The 24,923-nt window shown below is 43.4% G+C and overlaps 1 protein-coding gene across 1 annotated transcript in view; it reads left to right on the top strand.

The window, feature by feature from the left end:
* LOC133652217 (collagen alpha-1(XXVII) chain B-like) overlaps positions 1-24,923 on the top strand; it is a 276,843-nt gene that overhangs the window by 57,789 nt on the left and 194,131 nt on the right. The window contains exons 5-7 of the mRNA XM_062050720.1: positions 1,917-1,970; positions 17,718-17,771; positions 17,833-17,886. Coding sequence (XP_061906704.1) covers positions 1,917-1,970; positions 17,718-17,771; positions 17,833-17,886 — 162 coding nt within the window. The remainder of the gene's footprint in view (positions 1-1,916; positions 1,971-17,717; positions 17,772-17,832; positions 17,887-24,923) is intronic.

Here is a 24,923-nt window from a genome sequence, read left to right on the forward strand (position 1 = left end):
AAGATGTGGCCGGCCACTTTAAAAAATAAGTGGCTGACCACATTAAAATGACTCGGGGGTGGTCACATTAAAATGATTTAGGGGCTCAGTGACGCACATGCCACATTACAATTATCGGATGGGCCAATTTAAAATGATGTGGTGGTAGACAATGAAGTGATGTGGTAGGTCACAAAATGATGTGGCAGACCACATTTAAATGACCTGACAAAATTTTGTCAGAAAGGTATTTTTTTTTGTTTTTTTTTATGTCAGCCTTTTCCAGACCTGTCAAAATGTTGTCAGAAAGGTTTTTTTTTTTTTTTTTTTTTAATGTCAGCCTTTTCCAGGCCAAGTTAATGATGTGCATAAAACACAGAAACACATTAAATGAAGTGGCTGGCCACATTAAAAATATGTGGGAGACCACATAAAAGGACTTGGGGAGGGTTCACATTAAAATAGTGTGGCTAGACAGTTTAATAAGATGTGGCTGGCCACTTTAAAAAAATTTCAAAAAGTTTTCCAAAAATTTACTCTTTCAAGCTCACACGATCATTGATGGCACAACTAACCAGTTGCCAGCTATGGAGCTTCTTACTGTACATGTGACAGGTACAGTACGTGGCCCACAGGCAATGTTCCCTCTAATTTTTCATGTGTGTGAGCAAACGCAAAAACTCACTGAGCATTCAGTGGAGCCCATGTGAGCAACATCAGACGTGCACACTGTGGCTACACCAGCAGCACACCAGTCCCAAACCTGACTAAATAACAAGTTCAATCTCCATCCATCCATCCATTTTCTACCACTTGTCACTTTCGGGGTCGCGGGGGGTGCTGGAGCCTATCTCAGCTGCATTCGGGCGGAAGGCGGGGTACACCCTGGGCAAGTCCCCACCTCATCGCAGGGCCAACACAGATAGACAGACAACTTTCTCTTATTATTATAACCAAATGACAGCAGTCATTTCCATGAGGTTATTTTCTAATATAAGTGTTTAGGCCCACTTACAATGACAATCACAAAAAATATTGTTTTTCATGAACTGTGTACTTGTATTGTTTGTCTGGGTGGAGGTCCTGCTTTGGAAATAATTTGTACCCCTTTTAAGACATTGCATTTAGTTCCCATTAAAACATTCACATGTTGCACAATGAGATGTAAGGAGGGGATCATGTGTACATTCCTGCAACTTCCTGTTTGTAAAAAATATATTTTTATTAGTATTTATTTAATATACTAACAGCATTTCATGATCAATATTTATAAATTAAGATTCCTAATAAATGACACTAGAATAAGCACACATTTGATTGGTAAATCATAGTGTAACGACCTGGAATGACACTTTATGTGTGGTGTTGAAGTTGTCCAACTTTTTGTGTGGCTGTAAACGCATCACTGGCTAAGTGCCATATTTGCATGTGTTGGCGCAAGTGAGAAAGAGCGAGCGGCTGCTGTTGATATAACAAAGTTGCTTTTGGTCTGGTTTGTACTGCAGAAAATTACCACTTTTGCTAGATATAATGTTTTTTACTAATGTTTTGGTGATGTGTTTATGGCCGACAATAAAGAGTTTTGCTCAGTAAAGTGATGGATGGAATTCATGTCCTCAAAGCGTCTCCACAGACGTTACAATATTTGACCAATGATGACGAAAATTGTTTTCTCTGTCGTGTCCGTGTCGAAAATGGTTATGCGCTTATTTTTTTATTTGATTTTGTGCGTGGCATAGATTTGCCGTGCGCAGAGGAAGCTTGAGCAGTGCACAATTGCACAGGCGCACACCTTAGAGGGAACATTGCCCACAGGTGTTACAGGTATTGCACCTTGGACAACCCTGATTTAGAGGTTGTGTGGTGTTTTCATATTGTACCTGCTTAGTGACCACCTCTTTGGGGTGTCCTTCCTAATCACATGTCTCTGCTTTCAGGGTGCCATTGGCCCACATGGAAACCCTGGTGGACCTGGACCTCCTGGAACCAAGGTAGTCAAACACTTGGGCATCTATTCTTAGGACTAGGGTTGTACGGAATACCGGTACTAGTATAGTACCGCGGTACTAATGGATTAAAGACGGTACTATACTCTGTTTGAAAAGTACCGGTTCCCGGGTATGATGACACGTCGTCACGTCGTGACATTGCTGGTTTTACAAGCAGAGGAGCATGTTCGGCAGCGCACACACACAGAGTACTTACAAGCAGACAGTGTGTAGACAGAAAAGGAAGAATGGACGCATTTTGGTGTAAAAAGTAAAGATAAAGGTGAAGTTATAACCAGTGTTGGGACTAACACGTTACGAAGTAACGCGTTACTGTAACGCCGTTATTTTCGGCGGTAACTAGTAGTCTGACACATTATTTTTTGTATTCAGAAACTCAGTTACCGTTACTACATGATGCGTTACTGCGTTATTTTAGGTAATTTTTTTTGTAGTATAGGCTAGAAAGTGAGAAGATCTGAGTGTGTTTTATTGAAGAGTTGCAGTGTCGTCCTTCTGATTCTTCCTGTGTCACAAGCCGGAGAAGAGAGAGGTGCGCTGGGTGTGGGTGTGTGTGGGGCGGAGGGAGGAGGCGTGTCTGTGTTTACCAACAAGACATCATGGCGAAGCCGAAGCCGAGTTTCTTAACATGGAGATATTCTCACCACTTTTCTTTTGTCGAGCACAAAGAAAATAACATTTTAGTTAAATGTAAGTTGTGTCTTGGATGAAAGATCCCATCTACTGCCCAAAACAGCAATTCAAATCTGCTGAAACAGCTACAAAAGCAACATGCTTCGACGAAGCTTGTAAAGAGAGACACACTTCATCTCCTAAGCAACAGCGGCTGGATTTTAACGAGGCACTGCTAGCCAGGACAATATTGATAGAGCCATTGCAGCGTATGTGCTAGAAGACAAGCAGACTATTTCTACAGTGGAGTCACCCGTGTGACGTGACCTCTGTATCGGGTTCTTCTGGAACCACAGGAAAGGGAACAACACTCTGCTGCAGCGGGTTACAATCGTTTTAATTATCTTGCACAACCGTGTCCGGTGGCTTTTCAGCTCCTCCTTGGTCCTTGCCTCTGCTTTTCAGCACCGCTCTCGTGGTGTCGCTCTCGTGCTCTCCAGCCCACCCCCCCCCCTCATGGTCTCCGACGCTGCTAATAAAGGAACAGGTGATTAGATAACTCGTTCCAGCTGAGATATCCACTCACCTGTCTGCCGCTTCATGGCCGGCCCCCGCACACACCCCGCCCGCAGGGAACGCGTGCACCACGCCCCTCTCCACATGCCTCCACCGCTAGAATCAGGCCGGCCAGCCGTCCGGCCGCGCCCACTTCCCCCCACCCCCCCCCCCCCCCCCCCCTATAGCGGGGCGAGAGAGGAAGTCGGCCACGGCCATCTGCGCACCCGGCCTGTGGACCACCCGGAAGTTGTAGGGCTGTAATGCCAGATACCACCGGGTGATCCGCGCGTTGGCGTACTTCATGCGGTGGAGCCACTGGAGCGGTTTGTGGTCCGAGCAGAGACTGAAGGCACGCCCCAACAGGTAGTAGCGGAGGGCCCCGACCGCCCACCGAATGGCAAAGCACTCCCTCTCCACCATGCTGTACCTTGCCTCCCGGTCCGAGAGTTTCCGGCTGATGTACAGCACGGGGCGGTCGACGTCCCCCACCCGCTGTGACAGCACCGCCCCCAGCCCCCGGCCCGACGTGTCCGCCTGCAGACAGAAAGGGATGTCAAAGTTAGGCATGTGCAGCACCGGCTCCTCGCAGAGTGCTGTTTTTACCTTCTCAAACCCCCGCTGGCACTGCTCCGTCCACTGGACCAGTTCTGGAGCACCCTTTCAAGTGAGGTCAGTCAGTGGGCCGGTCAAGTCCGCGAACCGGGGAATGAACCGGCGGTAGTAGCCCGGCAGTCCCAAAAACTGCCTCACCTCTTTTTTTGTCTTGGGGGGTGGACAGGCCGCGATTGCCGCTGTTTTGTTTACCTGGGGCCGCACCTGCCCCCCCCCCCCCACCCCCCAAGTGGTACCCCAGATACTGTACCTCCCTCCGGCCAACTGCGCACTTCGCCGGGTTGGCGGTGAGCCCCATCCGCCGCATGTGTTCTTCCCAGCTGCCACTCTGGATGATGACATCATCCAGGTATGCAGCCGTGTATGCAGCGTGGGGGCGCAGCACGCGGTCCATGAGACGCTGGAACGTGGCGGGCGCACCGAACAAGCCAAACGGAAGTGTCACGAATTGGTACAAACCTTCCGGTGTGGAGAAGGCCGTTTTTTCTCGGGACTCTGGTGACAAGGGAATCTGCCAGTAGCCCTTGGTCAAATCCAGTGTCGTGAAAAAACGAGCAGTGCCCAGCCGATCTAAGAGCTCGTCGACCCGAGGCATTGGTTATGCGTCAAAACGTGACATTTCATTCACCCTGCGGTAATCCACACAGAACCGCACAGTCCCATCCTTCTTCCCAACCAGAACAACGGGACTGCACCACGCGCTGTGGGATTCTTCTATTACACCCAACTCAAGCATGGTTTTTAATTCCTCCCGAACCACTTTGCGCTTGTGTTCGGGAAGCCGATATGGCCGAGACCGCACCGTATCCCCCGGGCTGGTCTCAATATGATGTCGGATGAGATCCGTGCGCCCGGGCCGCGAGGAGAACACATCCGAGTAGCGCCGCTGTAACTCAGCAACCTCCGCTCTCTGCGCCAATGTGAGCTGGTCATCACAGGACAGCTGAGGGGCCGGGCCAGAGCGCGGGATCTCCGGCCCCAACTCCTCCTCCTCCTTCACCACTGTCACCATGGAAACAGGCTCCGCCTCTTTCCATGCCTTCAGCAGGTTCAGATGATAGATCTGAGTGTCTCTGCGTCGGTCCGAGCGCCGAACCTCGTAATCGACATCACCCACTTGCCGTGTGACCTCAAAGGGTCCCTGACACTTTGCAAGTAATTTGGAGCTTGAGGTTGGAAGCAATACAAGTACTTTTTCTCCCGGTGTGAATTTGCGTAGTTGGGTCCCCCTGTTATACGTGCGCCGCTGACGCTCTTGGGCACGGAGCAATTTCTCACGTGACAAGTGCCCCACCTTGTGGAGTTTTGCTCGCATGTCCATGACGTACTGAATTTCATTTTTGCTGGAGCTTGGACCCTCCTCCCAGCTTTCTTTAATGACGTCCAGCACTACGCGAGGCCTCCGGCCGTACAATAACTCGAACGGTGCAAAACCAACTGAGGCCTGAGGTACCTCCCGCATCGCAAACATTAGGGGGTCCAACCATTTATCCCAATTCTGTTTGTCCTCGTGCATAAATTTACGGATCATGGTTTTCAGCGTTTTATTTAAACTCTCCACCAGCCCATCCGTTTGCGGATGGTACACGCTGGTGCGGATCGCTTTAATTCCCAGTAACCCGTAAAGTTCCTTTATCGTGCATGACATAAAGGACGTGCCCTGGTCAGTCAGAATCTCCTTCGGGATTCCAACTCGGGAGATGACCTGAAACAGCGCTTGCGCAACACTCTTGGCCGAGATAGAGCGCAAGGGCACTGCTTCGGGATACCGCGTTGCGTAATCCACCAGGACTAACACAAAGCGGTATCCCCGTGTGCTCGGGTGAAATGGTCCGATGAGGTCCATCCCAATTCTCTCGAACGGGACCTCCATGAGCGGTAATGGGCGCAAGGGCGCCTTTGGGGTGGCCGCTGGGTTCACCAGCTGGCAGTCCGGGCAAGCAGCGCACCAACGGCGCACATCTGCCCGGAGGCCTGGCCAATAGAAACGGACCATGACCCGATTAAGTGTTTTATCATACCCTAAGTGGCCAGACATGGGATTAAAATGCGCCGCCTGGAAAACCATTTCCCGGCGGCGTTTTGGCACCAACAACTGGGTGCGTTCCTCCCCGGTTTGAGTGTCACGGCTCACTCGGTATAATCTATCCCGAATAATTGAAAAATGGGGGAATACCCGCGCTTTCCCCGGGCGCACCAGCTGACCGTCAATGTAATCCACCTGGTCCCAGGCCTCGCGCAAGGTCTCATCACGGGATTGCTCGAGGGGAAAGTCCTCAGTAGGTTGCCACCGGGGGGCCGGGGGGGCCTCCCGCGAAGCCCCCACCGGTTCCCGCTCGGCAGTACCCGATGAAGCCGCGTCGCCGCTGAAAACCGCGCGGATAGCCCCCTCGCCGACTGCCCGTGAACGCACCCCCATACATTGTGTCACCAAATGGTTAAATCCCGGCCAATTTGTCCCTAAAATAACGGGGTGCGTAAGGTGCGCGCTTACGGCAACCTTGACTTTATGCTTTTGTCCCTCATATAAAATTTGCACTGGCACAATAGGGTACGGCGTGGCGAAGTTGGTAGAGTGGCTGTGCCAGCAATCAGAGTGTTGCTGGTTACTGGGGTTCAATCCCCACCTTCTACCTTCCTAGTCACGTCCGTTGTGTCCTTGGGCAAGACACTTCACCCTTGCTCCTGTTGGCTGCTGGTTAGCGCCTTGCATGGCAGCTCCCGCCATCAGTGTGTGAATGTGCGTGTGAATGGGTAAATGTGGAAATAGTGTCAAAGCGCTTTGAGTACCTTGAAGGTAGAAAAGCGCTATACAAGTATAACCCATTTATCATTTATTACTCGTGCACATCCCCATGAATACACCTAATTTTCACCCGTGTCGCCCGCTTCAACGCCCCGGGTCGAACCAGGTTTTGGTGGACCATGGACTGTTTTCAGCCCGAATCCACCATTGCCCGATATGTATCCCCTTGTACCCTTACCGGGACACAGTACGTCTCCCCTAGATCGGGGGCGTGTGCTGGAGACCCGACAACCCGCATCACCTGCCCCACCTCCATCATGGAGCACTCCCGGCGCACGTGCCCGGGCTGTCCGCACCTCCAGCACACCGGCCCTGGTGTTTGAGGTGCCATCTGCGAGGGAAGCCCTCTCCCCGCAGCGCCGGTATCCTGGAATGCACAAATTGTAGAGTTATTATCACCCCGTGTCCTCCCCCCTTGTCGTGTGTCCCTGGGTGCGTGTGGGTGTGTGTTCTTTTTTTATGTCCATGTGGGGAACCTGTTCGCTGGCTCCGGGTGGCTCAGGCTGGCGTGGTCGTCGCTGCGGAGGTTCCCCTCTCCCCACCCCCCATCGCGGGGCGAGTCGCCGGCGGGGTCCTGGGGTGGGCCCCTCGGCCTTCTTGGTTGCCATCTCCCGCTGGACCGCCAGGTGTTCCTCCGCCAGTTTCACAGCAGATTTGACGTCTTTGGGGCTGTGGTAGCGTACCCACGCGGATGTCCTGGCCGGGATGGCCTCCACGAATCGCTCCAGCACGATTGCTTCCAGCATTTTTGGATCCAGCCCGTTGGGTTGGAGCCAACGGGTTGCTGCGTCTCGTAGCTGGAACGCCAGCACGAAGGGCCGGTCCCCTGGCCCAAACATCATGGCCCGGAACTTCCGGCGATGGTCTTCGGGGCTGCTGCCGACCCGGTCCAGTATTGCGCAGCGCAAATTTGCATACTGCATGCGGGCGGTCGCCAGGAGACTCACCGCCGCCCGCTGCGCCTCCCCCACCAGGAGCGGCAGCAGCTTCGCGCCCCATTTCTCCTCCGGCCACCTGCACGATGTTGCCGTGGCCTCGAAGACATCGAGGAATGTCTGGGGGTCCTCCCCCTCCACCATGCGCTTCATGGAGGACATGCCTCCCGCCGCCTCTGCTCTGTCCATCAGTGCCTGCAGCACCTGTGTCTGCTGCCGGCTTGCCGTTGACACCTCGGCCAGTACTTGGCCCAGCGCCTCCAGCGGGGATGTTGTCGACATCTCTGTGGTCCGCCTTGTTGGGTGCCACTGTGACGTGAACTCTGTATCGGGTTTTTCTGGAACCACAGGAAAGGGAACAACACTCTGCTGCAGCGGGTTACAATCGTTTTAATTATCTTGCACAACCGTGTCCGGTGGCTTTTCAGCTCCTCCTTGGTCCTTGCCTCTGCTTTTCAGCACCGCTCTTGTGGTGTCGCTCTCGTGCTCTCCAGCCCACACCCCCCCCCCTCATGGTCTCCGACGCTGCTAATAAAGGAACAGGTGATTAGATAACTCGTTCCAGCTGAGATATCCACTCACCTGTCTGCCGCTTCATGGCCGGCCCCCGCACACACCCCGCCCGCAGGGAACGTGTGCACCACGCCCCTCTCCACAACCCGCTTTCAGGCAGCTAATTAGCATGATACCGGGCGTCAAATGGCACCTGGACAGTGAGTACATAAAAATGGAAAGCGAGCTAAAGAAAACACTCCAAACTCTGCCTCTGCTCATCATTCAGCACTGAAGGTACACACACTCTGTCAATTCTCTTATATACTCTTTTATTCTAGACTTCTAGAGTGTTTGATTATTACATCACTCTAAATGTATAGACTATAAAGTTCACAAACATAAAGAGGGATCCTAGTGGGCCAGGCCAATCTTTCCTTATCTCTAAACTAAAACTGGGGAAATGCATAGAGTGTTCTGGGCTTCAGTACAGTGTTGATATCCTGAAAACATGATTTTATTTCACAATTCCTTGAGAGAAAAAAAGGCTTGGTTAGGCGTGTGTATAGTATGTGTGCTGTATATAGTGACATGACATATAATCATGTCATGTGTGCCTTCCTTGGGTGACGCCAGGTTTACAGCTTTGTTGTGACGTTTTGTTACTATGCTGTTTGTTACTTATGTATGTTATGTTGCAGCTATTTAAAATAGTTTTGTCAATTTGTTCTGGCCCGAAATAAATTGGCCCTTTGAAACATATCTTTGTCTTTGTGTGTTGTACATAGACCACATGGCTTAGCAAAGTTCAGTGATGCAAATGTCAAAAGCATGTCAAGTTGATCAACAGATTGTAGTATTCTCCAGTACAATAACATTACTGAAATGAAGGCTAAAAGGGCATTAATGGGAGCCTTAAAAAAAAAAAAAGGAAAAAAAAAGAAGTAACTGAATAGTTACTTTTCACAGTAACGCATTACTTTTTGGTGTAAGTAACTGAGTTAGTAACTGAGTTACTTTTGAAATAAAGTAACTAGTAACTGTAACTAGTTACTGGCAACTAACCCAACACTGGTTATAACACTGAAACGCAAGAACATAATAGGTAGATAAATGACACAGGAATCACTGCATATGTCAGCAGACTAATCAGGAGTCTTTGTTTGTTTACTTACTACTAAAAGACAAGTTGTCTAGTATGTTCACTATTTTATTTAAGGACTTAATTAAAATAATAAATATATGTTTAATGTACCCTAAGATTTGTTGTTAAATAAAGACAATAATGACATTTTTTGTGGTCCCCTTTATTTAGAAAAGTTTCAAAAGGTATCAAAAAGTATCGAAAATACCGGTAACAAAATGTTGGTATCGGGACAACACTACTTAGGACTAATGACTTATAAGTCATAAATGTGTTGCATTTTGTTTTTAATTAATCCCTATGTGAGACAAAAACATATGCTCCTCTTTTTTATTCTAAATAGCAAAAAAATAATAGCAATAAGTGGCTAACAATGTTGCTAATGTGATTAATGTATTCTGCCAATCAAGACTAAAATATCTGCAAACAATACTCCATTTACGTGCTGTGACCTGCATATTAAACAAGTGTTAGCACATTTGACATGTAGCTTGTGCTACATTACATACTTACAGCGAGAGATGGGCAATGTTTACATTCGAACCAATTCCTGGTACCTTGGAAATGATACCGGTACACAACGATATCAATTTTCTGTACTTTTGTGTGTGTTAAAAAAATCAAAGTTTTTCTTGCAACATTTAAAAATTTGTTAATTATGACTGCTGTCCAGTCGTTATATCTCTTTCATTTGCAAGTACTAGTTTATAGTAGTCTATGGTTTGTGTTTTTGTTGTGCCCTAAAAAGTGTTAGTACCGTAAGTTTGGTACTTATTACGCACCTGCTGTTTGATTGTAACATGAATCTTGACACATTTGGAGGTGCTGAACTCACCTTTTAAATTCGCTAATGCTAATCAGTAGCATGAAAATGACAACATTGTTATGTACTGGGGGAGTAGATGGCACAGACCACAAGGGGGCGTAGTAGCTGTATGTTTTATTATATATATAATGACAATATATATATATATGATTATAAACAATAATATAATACACTCGAGAATGGAGTGTGACTAAATTTCAAGAGTGTGTGTGTGAGACTATGGGGAGGGGGGGGGGGGGTCGAGGATCGAGGGAGGCAGTCCGGAATCCAAAAGGAAGTCGAGGCACACAGCTCGATCACGGGAGACAGGGAAAGCATACGAGGAGTGAACTATGTTCCGGCACAGGATCTTCGGGTCCGCTGGTCTTTATGCTGCTTGTCTTGATTAGTCCCAGGTGCGCTGATTGCAGATTGCATGCAGCTTTGCCGGTGCGTGCCCGCCATGCGGCCAAAGCAAGCAGAGGCCTGTCCCGGCGCACCTCCAGCCGAGGCGCCGGCCGTGCTCACAGCAGAAGGCATGCGGGACTGCGCATGCGTCGTGACAAACATTATCGAAAGCACTTTAGTCAAATTTAAGGCCAGGGGTCCGGGTATGGCCCGCCGCAATATTTTATGTGGCCCGCAAACACCTGGAAATAATATGCATCAATAAAGTACCTTATCTTTTCAAACTAAGTTTGTAAATGTATTCTTCTTTTTTTTTTGACAGAGAAAAAATGTACTGCATGAAATTGTATAGCTTTTAAACTTTAATAGTATCTGATATTGCAACAAATATTATATTATCATACCTTCCCAAAAACATTTTTGGTCAAAATAAAAATAAATATAAAAATATCTGGTTGACCTATGATTTCACAGCAAGTTATCCATCAAATTGTACACTGTAAAAAATTATAATATATTTTACGGTAAAATTTTCGGTGGTTTTTACAGCATATTACTGTAAACTCTACCACTCCTTTTAATGGTAGAATGTCCACTGAGCTTCCAGTTGTTGTTGTTTACTGTAAAATCTACGGTAATTGTTTTTACGGCGTATTACTGTAAATGGAAAAAGGCTACCACATATATGTATGTTAAAAACTGGCAACTCAGTGGCCAGAATAAAAAAAAATGGTGGTACTGTTTTTTCCATTTACAGTAATATGTTTTAAAAACACCATCAATTTTACAGTAAAATTCCAGTGACGAAGCTGCCATTTTTTACCGTTATAAAAAAGAGTGGTACTGTTTTTCCATTTACCGTAATATGTTGGAGGAAAAATATATATTTTTTACAGTGAAATTCTGGTGAGTAAGTTGCTAAGGTTTTTTTTTTTTTACTGTAATATCTACAGGTTTTTTTTTTACAGTGTAGGTAAAAATATACATATATACATATACGTATATACATAAATATGTATATGAATCAATCATCACACACAATCATTGTGTGTAATGTTTATATATATATATATATCAATCATCACACACAATCATTGTGTGTAATGTTTATATATATATATATATATATATATATATATATATATATATATATATATATATATACATATATATATATATATAATGTTTTATATATAGTACTCTGTGTGTGTGCGCTGCCGAACATGCTCCTCTGCTCGTAAAACCAGCAATGTCACGATGCGCCTTCATGCCCGGGAACCGGTACTTTTCAAACAGAGTATAGTACCGTTTTTGATTCATTAGTACCGCGATACTTTACTAGTACCGCTATACCGTACAACCTTATCCCTCATTACAGCTTTTTAGGTGGAATAAATGGAATCCGCATTACCTGCATTGTTCACCACCTCTTGCTGGTGTTTTTTGTATTTTTATTTAGAATGCACAAAGGAGAATGACTCATATGTGTTCTTGTCTCACATTAGGATTGTGAGTGACATGCAAAATTCCACCAAAATGCAGTTCCCCTTGAAGTTAGACAAACACTTTCCAAGCGTAAAACAAACATGGAGAATGTCTGTAACTTGTGGACAACGTAGCAGACACTCGGAAATAAGGAAGCCTTCATTGGTGTTTCTTTCTGTAATTATGGGCCTGCTGCAATGCAAGCAGCCCATATTATTATTCCTCATTCTTCAACTTTTATTATTATAGTTCCGCACGTTTCTCTTACGATTAATACGAGACGGATCGGCCAACGAACCCCCACATATGTGATACCCTCGCAAAGGTTATACTTGCGCCTACGGCTGAAATTTAAGTTGGCAACATTTCGTGTTACCGTGGTGACGCTATTCACAATTATTTTTAAAAAAAGGGGCCAATTGAATGGGCACATACCCTTTTAATGGAAAATTGGAAAAAGACAAGATGACCTCCTCTTGTAGCTCAGCCATTCTTTCACATAGCTCGGTGCTTAACGTCTCATTTTGTTCACACACTTATCTACTTTCGACACAAGCTAACTGACAGCATGCTAACATTACCTTGCTTGTATGCTAACATAAGCGTTATATTCTTTTAGCTAAATTAGCTTCTGTTTACCCCAGAGTCAAATAACTTGGTACATGACACTTGTCAACTGTTAGCATGCAAACTTTAGCATGCTAGCAAGCTAATATTAGCATGCTAACGTTTTTTTGCTGGGTTTTTTTTCCACTTTTTTTCTCTACTTCCGCAGCCATACACCTTACAGCCGTGTTACTTGATGTGTGAGACATGCTAACTGTTAGCATGCCATCGTTAGCACACATGCTAAGTGTTACATTTTAATGTAAGCATGCTAATGTTTTAGGCTAACTCTGTAGCTCATTTTGTACAGTTACACCTAAAACTCACGGATTCAGACACTCGGCACCATCTAAAAAGCACAGCAGCTTCCGACAACCCCCGGCCAGAGGTCCGGGGCACAGATAGCAGGCCCATCAAAATGTTCTAGTTATAATTATTACTATTCCACGTTTGATTCACTTCAACAGTACAGTAATGTGACAAAGAGCTATGAGTACATGCTTTTACTGCCATGGTGCTGAATTTCCCCCAGGGATCAATAAAGTACTTTCTATTCTATTCTATCTAGTGTCTACTTTTAAGTCTGCGTGGTATAAAACGACTTAAACATCAATAAAGGTCTTAGATTGGTCGGATCTAGTCTTAGACGTATATTGGTCGGATCTAGTCTTAGACTTAGATTGGTCAGATCTAGTCTTAGATTGGTCAGATCTAGTCTTAGACTTACATTGTTCAGATCTAGACTTAGACTAAGATTGGTTACATCTAGTCTTAGACTTAGATTGGTCAGATCTAGTCTAGGACTTACATTGGTCAGATCCAGTCTTAGACTTACATTGTTCAGCTCTAGTCTGAGAAGTAGATTGGTCAGATCTAGTCTAGGACTTACATTGGTCGGATCTAGTCTTGGACTTACATTGGTCAGATCTAGTTTTCGACTTAGATTGGTCAGATCTAGTCTTAGACTTAGATTGGTCACATCTAGTCTTAGCCTTAGGTTGGTCAGTTCTAGTCTTAGACTTAGGTTGGTCATATCTAGTGTTAGACTTAAATCGGTCAGATATATTCTTAGACATAGGTTGGTCACATCTAGTCTCAGACTTAGATTGGTCAGATCTAGTCTTAATTAGACTAATCAGATCTAGTCTGAATTAAATTGGTCGGATCTAGACTTAGACTTAGATTGGTCAGATCTAGTCTTAATTTTGGAGTTATAATTATTAATATTCCAAGTCGTATTGATTTCAACAGTACAGTCATGTGACAATGAGCTATGAGTACATGCTTTTACTGCCATCTAGTGTCTGCTTTTAAGTCTGCGTGGTATATAATGACTAAAACATCAATACAGGTCTTAGACTTAGATTGGTCACATCTAGACTTAGACATATATTGGTCGGATCTAGTCTTTGACTTAGATTGGTCAGATCTAGTTTAGGACTTACATTGGTCAGATCTAGTCTTAGATTAAGATTGATTACATCTAGTCTTAGACTTAGATTGGTCAGATCTAGTCTAGGACTTACATTGGTCAGATCCAGTCTTAGACTTACATTGTTCAGATCTAGTCTTAGATTAAGATTGGTTACATCTAGTCTTAAACTTTGATTGGTCAGATCTAGTCTAGGACTTACATTTGTCAGATCTAGTTTCGGACTTACATTGGTCAGATCTAGTCTTTGACTTAGATTGGTCAGATCTAGTCTTAGACTTAGGTTGGTCAGATCTAGTCTTAGACTTAGATTGGTCAGATCTAGTCTTAGACTTAGGTTGGTCAGATCTAGTCTTAGACTTAGATTGGTCAGATATAGTCTTAGACATAGGTTGGTCACATCTAGTCTCAGACTTAGATTGGTCAGATCTAGTCTTAATTAGACAGGTCAGATCTAGTATTAGACTTAGATTGGTCACATCTAGTCTTAGACTGTGGTTGGTCAGATCTAGTCTCAGACTTAGATTGGTCAGATCTAGTCTTAATTAGACAGGTCAGATCTAGTTTTAGACTTAGATTGGTCACATCTAGTCTTAGACTTTGGTTGGTCAGATCTAGTCTTAGATTTAGATTGGTCAGATATAGTCTTAGACATAGGTTGGTCACATCTAGTCTCAGACTTAGATTAGTCACATCTAATCTTAGACTTAGATTGGTCAGATCTAGTCTTAATTTTCTAGTTATAATTATTACTATTCCAAGTTGTATTGAATTCAACAGTACAGTCATGTGACAATGAGCTATGAGTACATGCCTTTACTGCCACCTAGTGTCTACTTTTAAGTCTGTGTGGCATAAAACAACTAAAACATCAATACAGTATATGTTGTTGCAATCCAGTGCTTTTTGAGGTCAAACCGTTGACAGCATATTCCTAAAATCACAAGTTGACTTAATGTTATTACAAAAAAAAACACAACTTAAAACATTGCAACTTTCTTTCGAAATCCTGCAGGGACTGAAAAGATTAGTGAATAAATTTAGTATAAATGATTTAGTTCTCAGAATAATTCTTCCACTTTGTACCGCATTGTACTTCTTCTTAAACTGGTTCCTATCAGGACCGAGGGCATGCAGATGTTTAATTAAATCTTCTCCCCTGAGGTCGTATTCCTCCTCTCTTTTATGAAAAAAAATGGAATCTCCATATTAATTTCTGTTGTTTTAATGATTCAGATCATTAGAAAAGGCAGGAGTCACATGAACAGAACAGTCAAACAAGGCTCGCATGTGTATTTTGTTCAACCATGTTGAGAGTTGAAGTGGAAAAAGTCCACTCACTCCTTCGCTGCCAGCAACTCTTCCAACCTCTTCAAAATCCTCTTTGGGGGGAAGAGACTAATTTACAATTGCTTGACATCAGCATGTGTTCCAGCTTTGATTTGTTGAGAGAGCGGCCTGCTAAGACTAATATGTCTTTATAGAGACTTTATAGGCTGGAGAGAGAGTTCTGCTTTCATGTCAGGTGAATCCATTCAAACGCACCACGTTTCAACATCTTCCAGCGGTCATGAAGACGTCACACGGATTTGCCGATGTCATCATGAATTGTGACAAGATGAATGTGCAGTCAGTGTTTTCAGCATTACCGCTGACGCGCAGAAGAAAATTAAGATAAATAAGGTATTCGATAAAGAAGTCACGTCTCGGACTAAAATCTCGAGACGGTCTTGTGGAAATAGAAGCCACAACTTGATGTGTGCATGCTGGTGCTCTCTGTCAAGCAATCAGATACAGAGAGGATTCCCACCATAGGACCTGATGACACGCACTAAATGGCGTACTGTACTAGAGTTGTACAATATACCGGTACTAGTATAGTATTGTGGTACTAATTAATCCAAAAACAGTACTACACTCTGTTTGAAAAGTACCGGTTCCACATTTTTTATTTGTTTTTTGTATAACAGGCATGACGGCGCCTCGTGACATTGCTGGTTTTACGAGCAGAGGAGCATGTATGGCAGCGCGCACACACACGCAGTACTTACAAGCAGACACAGTGTGTGGACAGAAAAGGGAGAACGGATGCATTTTGGTGTAAAAAGTAAAGATAAATGTGAAGTTATAACACTGAAACACCCTTAGGAAGAGGTGCTTTAAGACATGGCTAGCTAGCTAGCAGCTAAGATCCATCCGCAGTGTTTCAGCTACTTCTAAATCACTAATCCTGGCCTCCATGGCGACAAATAAAGGAAGTTTCTTACAAGTACCATTATCACTGGAGGACGAGGAATAGCTAAACATGCTTCACTACACACCCTAGGAGGATACAATAGCTCACCGGCGTCACCGCTAACAAAAGCTAGCGCACCTGAATGTAAACAAATGCCATGAGTGGATCTACACCTGACATCCACTGCAATGATACCAAGTACAATAGCGTAGGTCGTGAGTTCAAATCCCGGCCGAGTCACACCAAAGACTATAAAAATGGGACCTGTTGCCTCCCTGCTTGGCACTCAGCATCAAGGGTTGGATTTGGGGGTTAAAGCACCAAAAATGATTCCCGGACGAGGCCACCGCTGCTGCTCACTGCTCCCCTCACCTCCCAGGGGGTGAACAAGGGGATGGGTCAAATGCAGAGGACACATTTCACCACACCTAGTGTGTGTGTGTGACAATCATAGAAAAATAGAGAAAAAAATAAAAGTATCTAGTCGATACTACTATGATTACACCGATAGTTTTTATCGTCAACATTTTTTTTTCCCTTTTTTTAAAATTTGTATTATGTTTATAAAGTCAGTAAATACGTCCCTGGACACATGAGGACTTTAAATATGACCAATGTATGATCCTGTAACTACTTGGTATCGGATCGATATCTAAATGTGTGGTATCATCCAAAACTAATATAAAGTATCAAAGAAGAGAACAATAAGTGATTTTTAAATTTTAACAGAAGTGTAGATAGAACATGTTAAAACAGAAAATAAGCAGATATTAACATCCATCCATCCATCCATTTTCTACCGCTTATTCCCTTTGGGGTAGCGGGGGGCGCAGGAGTCTATCTCAGCTACAATCGGGCGGAAGGCGGGGTACACCCTGGACAAGTCGCCACCTCATCGCAGGGCCAACACAGATAGACAGACAACATTCACACTCACATTCACACACTAGGGCCAATTTAGTGTTGCCAATCAGTTGATTATAATATTTTTTTACAGTTTGTCCCTCAATGTTGACAAAATAATAGGTAGATAAATGACACAATATGTTACTGCAAACGTCAGCACACTAATTAGGAGTCTTTGTTTGTTTACTTACTACTAAAAGACAAGTTGTCTAGTATGTTCACTATTTTATTTAAGGACTAAATTACAATAATAAACATATGTTTCATGTACACTAAGATTTGTTGTTACAATAAAGACAATAATGACATTTTTTGTGGTCTCTTTTATTTAGAAAAGTATCGAAAATTATCGAAATACATTTTGGTACCGTACCAAAATATTGGTATCGGGACAACACTACACTGCAGGTGTCAAGTTACGTCCTCCTTAGAAAGAAGTTCACCAAAATAAATATTTTTCATCCGAGCAAGCCAATCGTGTCACTTTTTTCCAGGCTGTTTTCTCGCACATTATTTCAGCTGAGCTGACTACAACGCACCCCTGCAGTACTGCCTGAAAAGGGAGAAGAATGTTCGCAGTCCCTCCTGGCCGACTTCCTGGAGGGCACAGGCGGGCGTACTGTAAATAAAATAGTGCAAAGCCAAAAAAATGTCCGGGGGACCGAGTCAAAGTCTGATCTTTTCCATTGCAGGGAGAAAAAGGCGACCCCGGCGTGTCCCGTGGTCTGGCCCCCGAAGGACAGAAAGTATGCCTTTCCTTTCCGGTGATTGCTTCTTAGCACATGTGTGACCCCTTTGTCCTCGCAGGGACCGCCTGGTGTGGCAGGCCTGGCAGGACCGCCCGGCCCTCACGGGCGAAAGGTACCGTCTGTTTGTGTCCTCAAGTCATCTGTTAGATGTTACAGGCCCATGTATCTGCTGGCAGACCTCCAAAAATATCAAGCATCTCCGCTCTAATCCGGAATGCGTGTTCCGGCGCCAAAAAGCGGATGTTCGGCTGTTGCTTGGAAAGCGGCCTAACATAACGCAGTAGCACACCTGTGTCGACTCACTGCTGTTTGTGCCATTAAAGTGTCCCTCTGACTCGCTGAAGTGCAAAACCCCAAAAGCAGTGAAGTTGTCACGTTGTGTAAATGGTAAATAAAAAGAGAATACAATGATTTGCAATCCTTTTCAACTTATATCAATTGAATAAACTGCAAAGACAAGATACTTAACGTTAAAACTGAAAAACGTTGTTATTTTTTGCTCATTTTGGAGTTTGATGCCTGCAACATGTTTCAAAAAAGCTGGCACAAGTGGCAAAAAAGACTGAGAAAGTTGAGGAATGCTCATCAAACACTTATTTGGAACATCCCACAGGTGAACAAGGCTAATTGGGAACAGGTGGGTGCCATGATTGGGTATAAAAGCAGCTTCCATGAAATGCTCAGTCATTCACAAACAAGGATGGGCGAGGGTCACCACTTTGTCAACAAATGCCTGTCCAAATTGTTTAAGAACAACATTTCTCAACCAGCTATTGCAAGGAATTTAGGATTTCACCATCTAAGGTCCGTAATATCATCAAAAGGTTCAGAGAATCTGGAGAAATCACTGCACTAAGCGACAATATTACGGACCTTGGATCCCTCAGGCTGTACCGCATCAAAAAGGCCACATCAGTGGGTCAGTGCTAAATAATTCTAACCAGCTTCATTTATGGTGTATTTCTGTGTTAAATAGATGTTTTTCTCCTTCTGAAATTACTCATTTTGACATTGTGAAGCCAAGTAATGTTGTCATCGGGTTACCTTGCGACATGAACGAAACATTTTTATATTGCTCTTACTTCTTCTATCAGGCAATGTGCAACCAAATCCAGGCCCAGCTTGTACAACATCAGTACTCCTGATGAATTTAGAGCTAGGTCAGGTCTTGGTTTAATTCATTCAAATATTAGAAGTCTACTGCCAAAATTAGACTTAGTCAAAATCTGGATTCAAACAACCAATGCAGACATATTTATCTTATCAGAAACTTGGCTAACCAAAGCAGTCTCTGACAAGGACATTGCTATAAATGGATATAATGTCTTCCGATGCGATCGTCCTCGAAAAGGTGGAGGAGTGGCTATGTATATCAAAAACAAATTTAATGTTACCTTATTATCATCACTGTCAATCACTAAACAATTTGAACTCCTTGCTCTGCAGCTTGAATTCTCACATGGCCAACCTCTCGCAATTGTAGGCTGTTATAGACCTCCCTCTGCCTCCACTGAAGCCCTTGCCTCGCTTGAATCCTTTATGAGTGGGTTAAAAGCTAGTGAACTTCTCTTGGTGGTGATTTAAATTTTGACTGGTTGACTTCCTCTTCTGATAACCTTAAAGCTGTATGCAACTCACTAAACTTAACTCAATTAATCACTTCCCCAACTCGACCAAATACTAAAAACTCCTCAAAATCATCTTACTTGATCTAATTCTAACCAACGCTCCCCATGAGTACACTGGCACTGGGGTGTTTGCCAATGACTTGAGTGACCATTGTACAATTGCAGCTGTAAGAAACTGCAAGCTACCAAAAATCAAAACCTCACTATTAAATGCAAAAGAAATATTAAAAACTTTTGCCTCCCAGCTTTTATATACGATTTAGCTGCCTTTCAGTGGAACAGAGTTGCTTTAATTGATGATATTGAGATAGCGTTGAAATACTTTTATAATGAATTTCAACGTATAGTCAATAAACATGCTCCGTTTCGAAACTTAAGAGTTAAAGGTCGAAATAATCCCTGGTTTTCCTCTGCAATTGGAAACCTTCTCAAAGAGAGAGACGTTGCTTGGGCCAGGCTCGAAAACAAAGACAGAGGCTGACTGGCTTAGCTTCCGCCAGCTTAGAAATAAATGTACTTCGCTTGTTAGAGGGCCAAGTCTGATTTTTACCTGCATGAATGCAAAAAAACATATAAATGATCCCAAAAAGTTTTGGCAAACCATAAAAGCTTCTTTAAATCATGTGACAACAAATGACTTTCCAAGTCCTTTAATTACTCAATCTGGTACTTTGTCTGATAAGACAACTATATCAAATTGTTTTAATGAGTATTTTGTTTCTGCCGGATCCTTGTTTGAGTCGTTGAATCCTCAATTGTCAAATGTTGGTTAAACTAATGTTAAATATACCAAATACACCACAGGCTGTAAATAGACGCAGCACCTGCACTTTTGAGTTCACACCTGTATCAATATCCGAGGTAAACAGTGCACTAAAGAGCCTGGACACAACTAAAGCAGCAGGACCTGACCAAATTGAACCCTTTTTCTTAAAATTGGCTGCTGATTTTGTTGCTGAGCCTCTCTCGCATATTTTTAACCTAAGTCTAACAAGTAAAAGCATTCCAAAAATCTGGAAATCGGCCTTTGTTCTTCCCTGCTAAAAGGGGGTGAACCCACAAATAAAATAATTACAGACCAATTTCTAAATTATGCATTTTAGCAAAATTGTTTGAGAAGATCATCAGTAACCAGCTAGAGGATTTTTTAGAATCAACAATATTTTATCTCCATTTCAATCTGGTTTTAGAAAACAGCATAGCACTATTACAGCTGCTCTTAAGGTCTTCAATGATTTAATCGAGGCTGTAGACGGCAAGAAATATTGTGTCGCCCTATTTATTGATTTGTCAAAGCATTTGACACAGTAGACCACAGTCTGTTAATTCAAGCCCTTCATCACGTTGGGATTATCTAAAAATGCAGCTGCTTGGTTCACAGACTATCTCTCCAGCAGAACACAATGTGTACAGGTGGCTGGGACCACCTCTTCATTACTGGACATTACCAAAGGCGTTCCACAAGGCTCAGTGCTGGGGCCCATTTATTTCCTATCTACATAAATAATCTTTGTAATATTTGTCAAATGCAATGTACCATTTTTATGCAGACGACACCATTATTTATGCTGTTCAACCTCCATCACTCAGGCTTTTGAGTTTTTACAAGCTGCTTTTGATGTCATCCAGGCTCGCTTATTTGATCTTAAATTGGTTTTAAATACAGATAAAAGCAAGGTAATGGTTTTCTCTCATTCAAGGGTGCTACTGGAAAATATTCCAAATATTGTAACATCAAATGGAAACCCTTATAGAGCAGGTCTTAAATTACAAGTACTTGGGTTTTACTCTTGATCAGGAGCTTTCATTTAAAGCCCATATTAACAACTTGTCTTCTAAGCTTAGGGTAAAGCTTGGTTTCTTTTTAGAAATAAAAACTGCTTCTCTCTTAAAGTCAGAAAGAAATTGGTGACAGCAAATATCTTGCCTGTAATTGATTATGGAGACATCTTTATTTTAGTGCTTCATCTAAATGCCTCCTGTCCTTGGACACTGTTTTCATTCAGCACTAAGATTTGTTACTGGCTGTCGTAGTCTCACCCACCATTGTCAACTGTATATGAAAGTCAGACTTATCTTCATTGAGTGCACGCAGATACACACATTGGCTGACTTTAATTTATAAGGCTCTTTTAGGTTTAATACCTCCATACTTGTGTTACTCTGTTTACAAAGAAAAAAGCAGCTCTTACGCATTACGTTCTAACAATTTGTATGTTTTAACTGTTCCTCATGTACGGACTGAATTTGGCAAAAGAGCTTTTGGCATTGCTGCCCCTATGGCATGGAATGAATTGCAGACGAAACTGAAACTTACAGAACTACCTTCCATTTGGAGCCTTCCGTTCTGTCCTGAGGGACAAAACAGCGAGAGACGTTTGCACAGTGCCTGTGTTTTTAAAGATGTAAATCTCTGTTGTTTTACACTTCTCTTATGTATTTTAAAATGTATGTCTTAATGTATTTATTTTGAAACTGCTCTGTGACATGTGCTGTTGACCTCTTGGCCAGGTCACCCTTGTGAAAGAGATCTTGATCTCAATGGGTTTTCTTATCTGGTTAAATAAAGGTTCTATCAGTGTGTAAAGGATATCACCACATGGGCTCAGGAACACTTCAGAAAACCACTGTCAGTAACTACAGTTGGGTCGCTACATCTGTAAGTGCAGTAAAACTGTACTATGCAAAGCCAAAGCCATTTATCAACAACACCCAGAAACGCTTAGCTGGGCCCGAGCTCATCTAAGATGGACTGATGCATAGTGGAAAAGTGTACTGTGGTCTGAAGAGTCCACTTTTCAAATTGTTTTTGTAAACTGTGTACCAAAGAGGAAATGACCCATCCGGACTGTTCTAGGCGCAAAGTGTAAAAGCCAGCATCTGTGATGGTATGGGGGTGTATTAGCTTAATTAACTTATTAACATACACATCTGTGAAGGCACCATTAATGCTGAAAGGTACATACAGGTTTTGGAGCAACATCTGTTGCCATCCAAGCAACGTTATCATGGACGCCCCTGCTTATTTCAGCAAGAGAATGCCAAGCCACGTGTTACATCAACGTGGTTTCATAGTAAAAGAGTGCGGGAACTAGATTGGCCTGCCTGTAATCCAGACCTGTCTCCCATTGAAAATGTGAAGGCTAAAATAGCAGAAGGGAGACTGTTGAACAACTTAAGCTGTACATCAAGCAAGAATGGGAAATAATTCCACTTCAAAAATGTGTCTCCTCAGTTCCCAAACCTTTACTGAGTGTTGTTAAAAGGAAAGGCCATGTAACACAGTGGTAAAAATGTCCCTGTGGCAACTTTTTTGCAATGTGTTGCTGCCATTAAATTTTAAGTTAATGATTATTTGCAAAAAAAAAAGAAGTGTCTCAGTGTGAACATCAAATATCTTGTCTTTGCAGTCTATTCAATTGAATATAAGTTAAAAAGGATTTGCAAATCATTGTATTCTGTTTTTATTTACAATTTCCACAACGCAACAACTTTGCTGCTTTTGGGGTTAATAGATTCACTTTTACTACTGATGTGTGTGTAATTCTTTACATGCGACGTGTCAACCTGACAGAGTGATGTCAAGGTGCTTCATGGCCTTGCACACGTTGCATTGGAGCCATGGCCACTTCCCAAACTGTCTGGAATCATCTGTCCCAACTGCTTCTCAGTGCGAGCTTCCCTGCAGGTTGATTTACTTCCCAAATGGATAGCGAGGAAGTTGTAAATACTGCTTTGACATAAAGCATGTGCATACTTGACCTTCAATATGCAGCACACATGAAGAACTACAACACCCAAAAGCAGTGAAGTTGTCACGTTGTGTGAAATAAAAACAGAATACATTGATTTGCAAATCCTTTTTAACTTATATTCAATTGAATAGACTGCAAAGACAAGATATTTAATGTTCCAATTGCAAATAATCATTAACTTAGCAGCAACATATTGCAAAAAAGTTGTCACAGGGGCATGTTTACCACTGTGTTACATGGCCTTTCCTTTTAACAACACTCAGTAAAGGTTTGGGAACTGAGGAGACACATTTTTGAAGTGCAATTATTTCCCATTCTTGCTTGATGTACAGCTTAAGTTGTTCAACAGTCTCCCTTCTGCTATTTTAGCCTTCATATTGCACCACACATTTTCAATGGGAGACAGGTCTGGACTACAGGCAGGCCAGTCTAGTACCCGCACTCTTTTACTACGAAGTCACGCTGTTGTAACACGTGGCTTGGCATTGTCTTGCTGAAATAATCAATCAATCAATCAAAGTTTATTTATGTAGCCCTAAATCTTAAGTGTCTCAAAGGGCTGCACAAGCCACATAACCAGGGGCGTCCATGATAACGTTGCTTGGATGGCAACATATGTCGCTCCAAAACCTGTATGTACCTTTCAGCATTAATGGTGCCTTCACAGATGTGTAAGTTACCCATGCCTTGGGCACTAATACACCCCCATACCATCACAGATGCTGGCTTTTACACTTTGCGCCTAGAACAGGCCGGATGGTTCTTTTCCTCTTTGGTCCAGAGGACACAACGTCCACAGTTTACAAAAACAATTTGAAATGTGGACTCGTCAGACCACAGAACACTTTTTCACTTTGCATCAGTCCATCTTAGATGAGCTCGGGCCCAGGGAAGCGTTTCTGGGTGTTGTTGATAAATGTATTTGGCTTTGCATAGTAGAGTTTTAACCTGCACTTACAGATGTAGTGACGAACTGTAATTACTGACAGTGTTTTTCTGAAGTGTTCCTGAGCTCATGTGGTGATATCCTTTACACATTGATGTCGCTTTTTGATGCAGTACCGCCTGAGGGATCAAAGGTCACAGGCATTGTTGCTTACGTGCAGTGATTTCTCCAGACCGTAGATTCCTTGCAATAGCTCATTGAGAAATTTGCTCACGCATTTGTTGACAAAGTGGTGACCCTCGCCCCATCCTTGTTTGTGAATGACTAAGCATTTCATGGAAGCTGCTTTTATACCCTATCGTGGCACCCACCTGTTTCAAATTAGCCTGTTCACCTGTGGGATGTTCCAAATAAGTGTTTGATGAGCATTCCTCAACTTTCTCAGTCTTTTTTGCCATTTGTGCCAGCTTTTTTGAAACACGTTGCAGGCATTAAATTCCAAATGAGCTAATATTTGCACAAAAAACAAAGTTTACCAGTTACAATGTTAAATATCTTGTCTTTGCAGTCTATTCAATTGAATATAAGTTGAAAAGGATTTGCAAATCATTGTATTCTGTTTCTTTTTAAACTTCATCGGTTCGCAGCTGAGTGTGAAGCGACTGGGATGAGAATCAGCACCTCCAAGTCCGAGTCCATGGTTCTCGCCCTGAAAATGGTGGAGTGCCATCTCCGGGTTGCAAAGGAGACCCTGCCCCAAGTGGAGGAGTTCAAGTACCTTGGAGTCTTGTTCACGAGTGAGGGAAGAGTGGATCGTGAGATCGACAGGCGGATCGGTGCGGCGTCTTCAGTAATGCGGACGCTGTATCGATCCGTTGTG

This window comes from Entelurus aequoreus, linkage group LG06, assembly GCF_033978785.1.
Source record: "Entelurus aequoreus isolate RoL-2023_Sb linkage group LG06, RoL_Eaeq_v1.1, whole genome shotgun sequence".
In the NCBI taxonomy this organism is placed as follows: Eukaryota; Metazoa; Chordata; class Actinopteri; order Syngnathiformes; family Syngnathidae; genus Entelurus; species Entelurus aequoreus.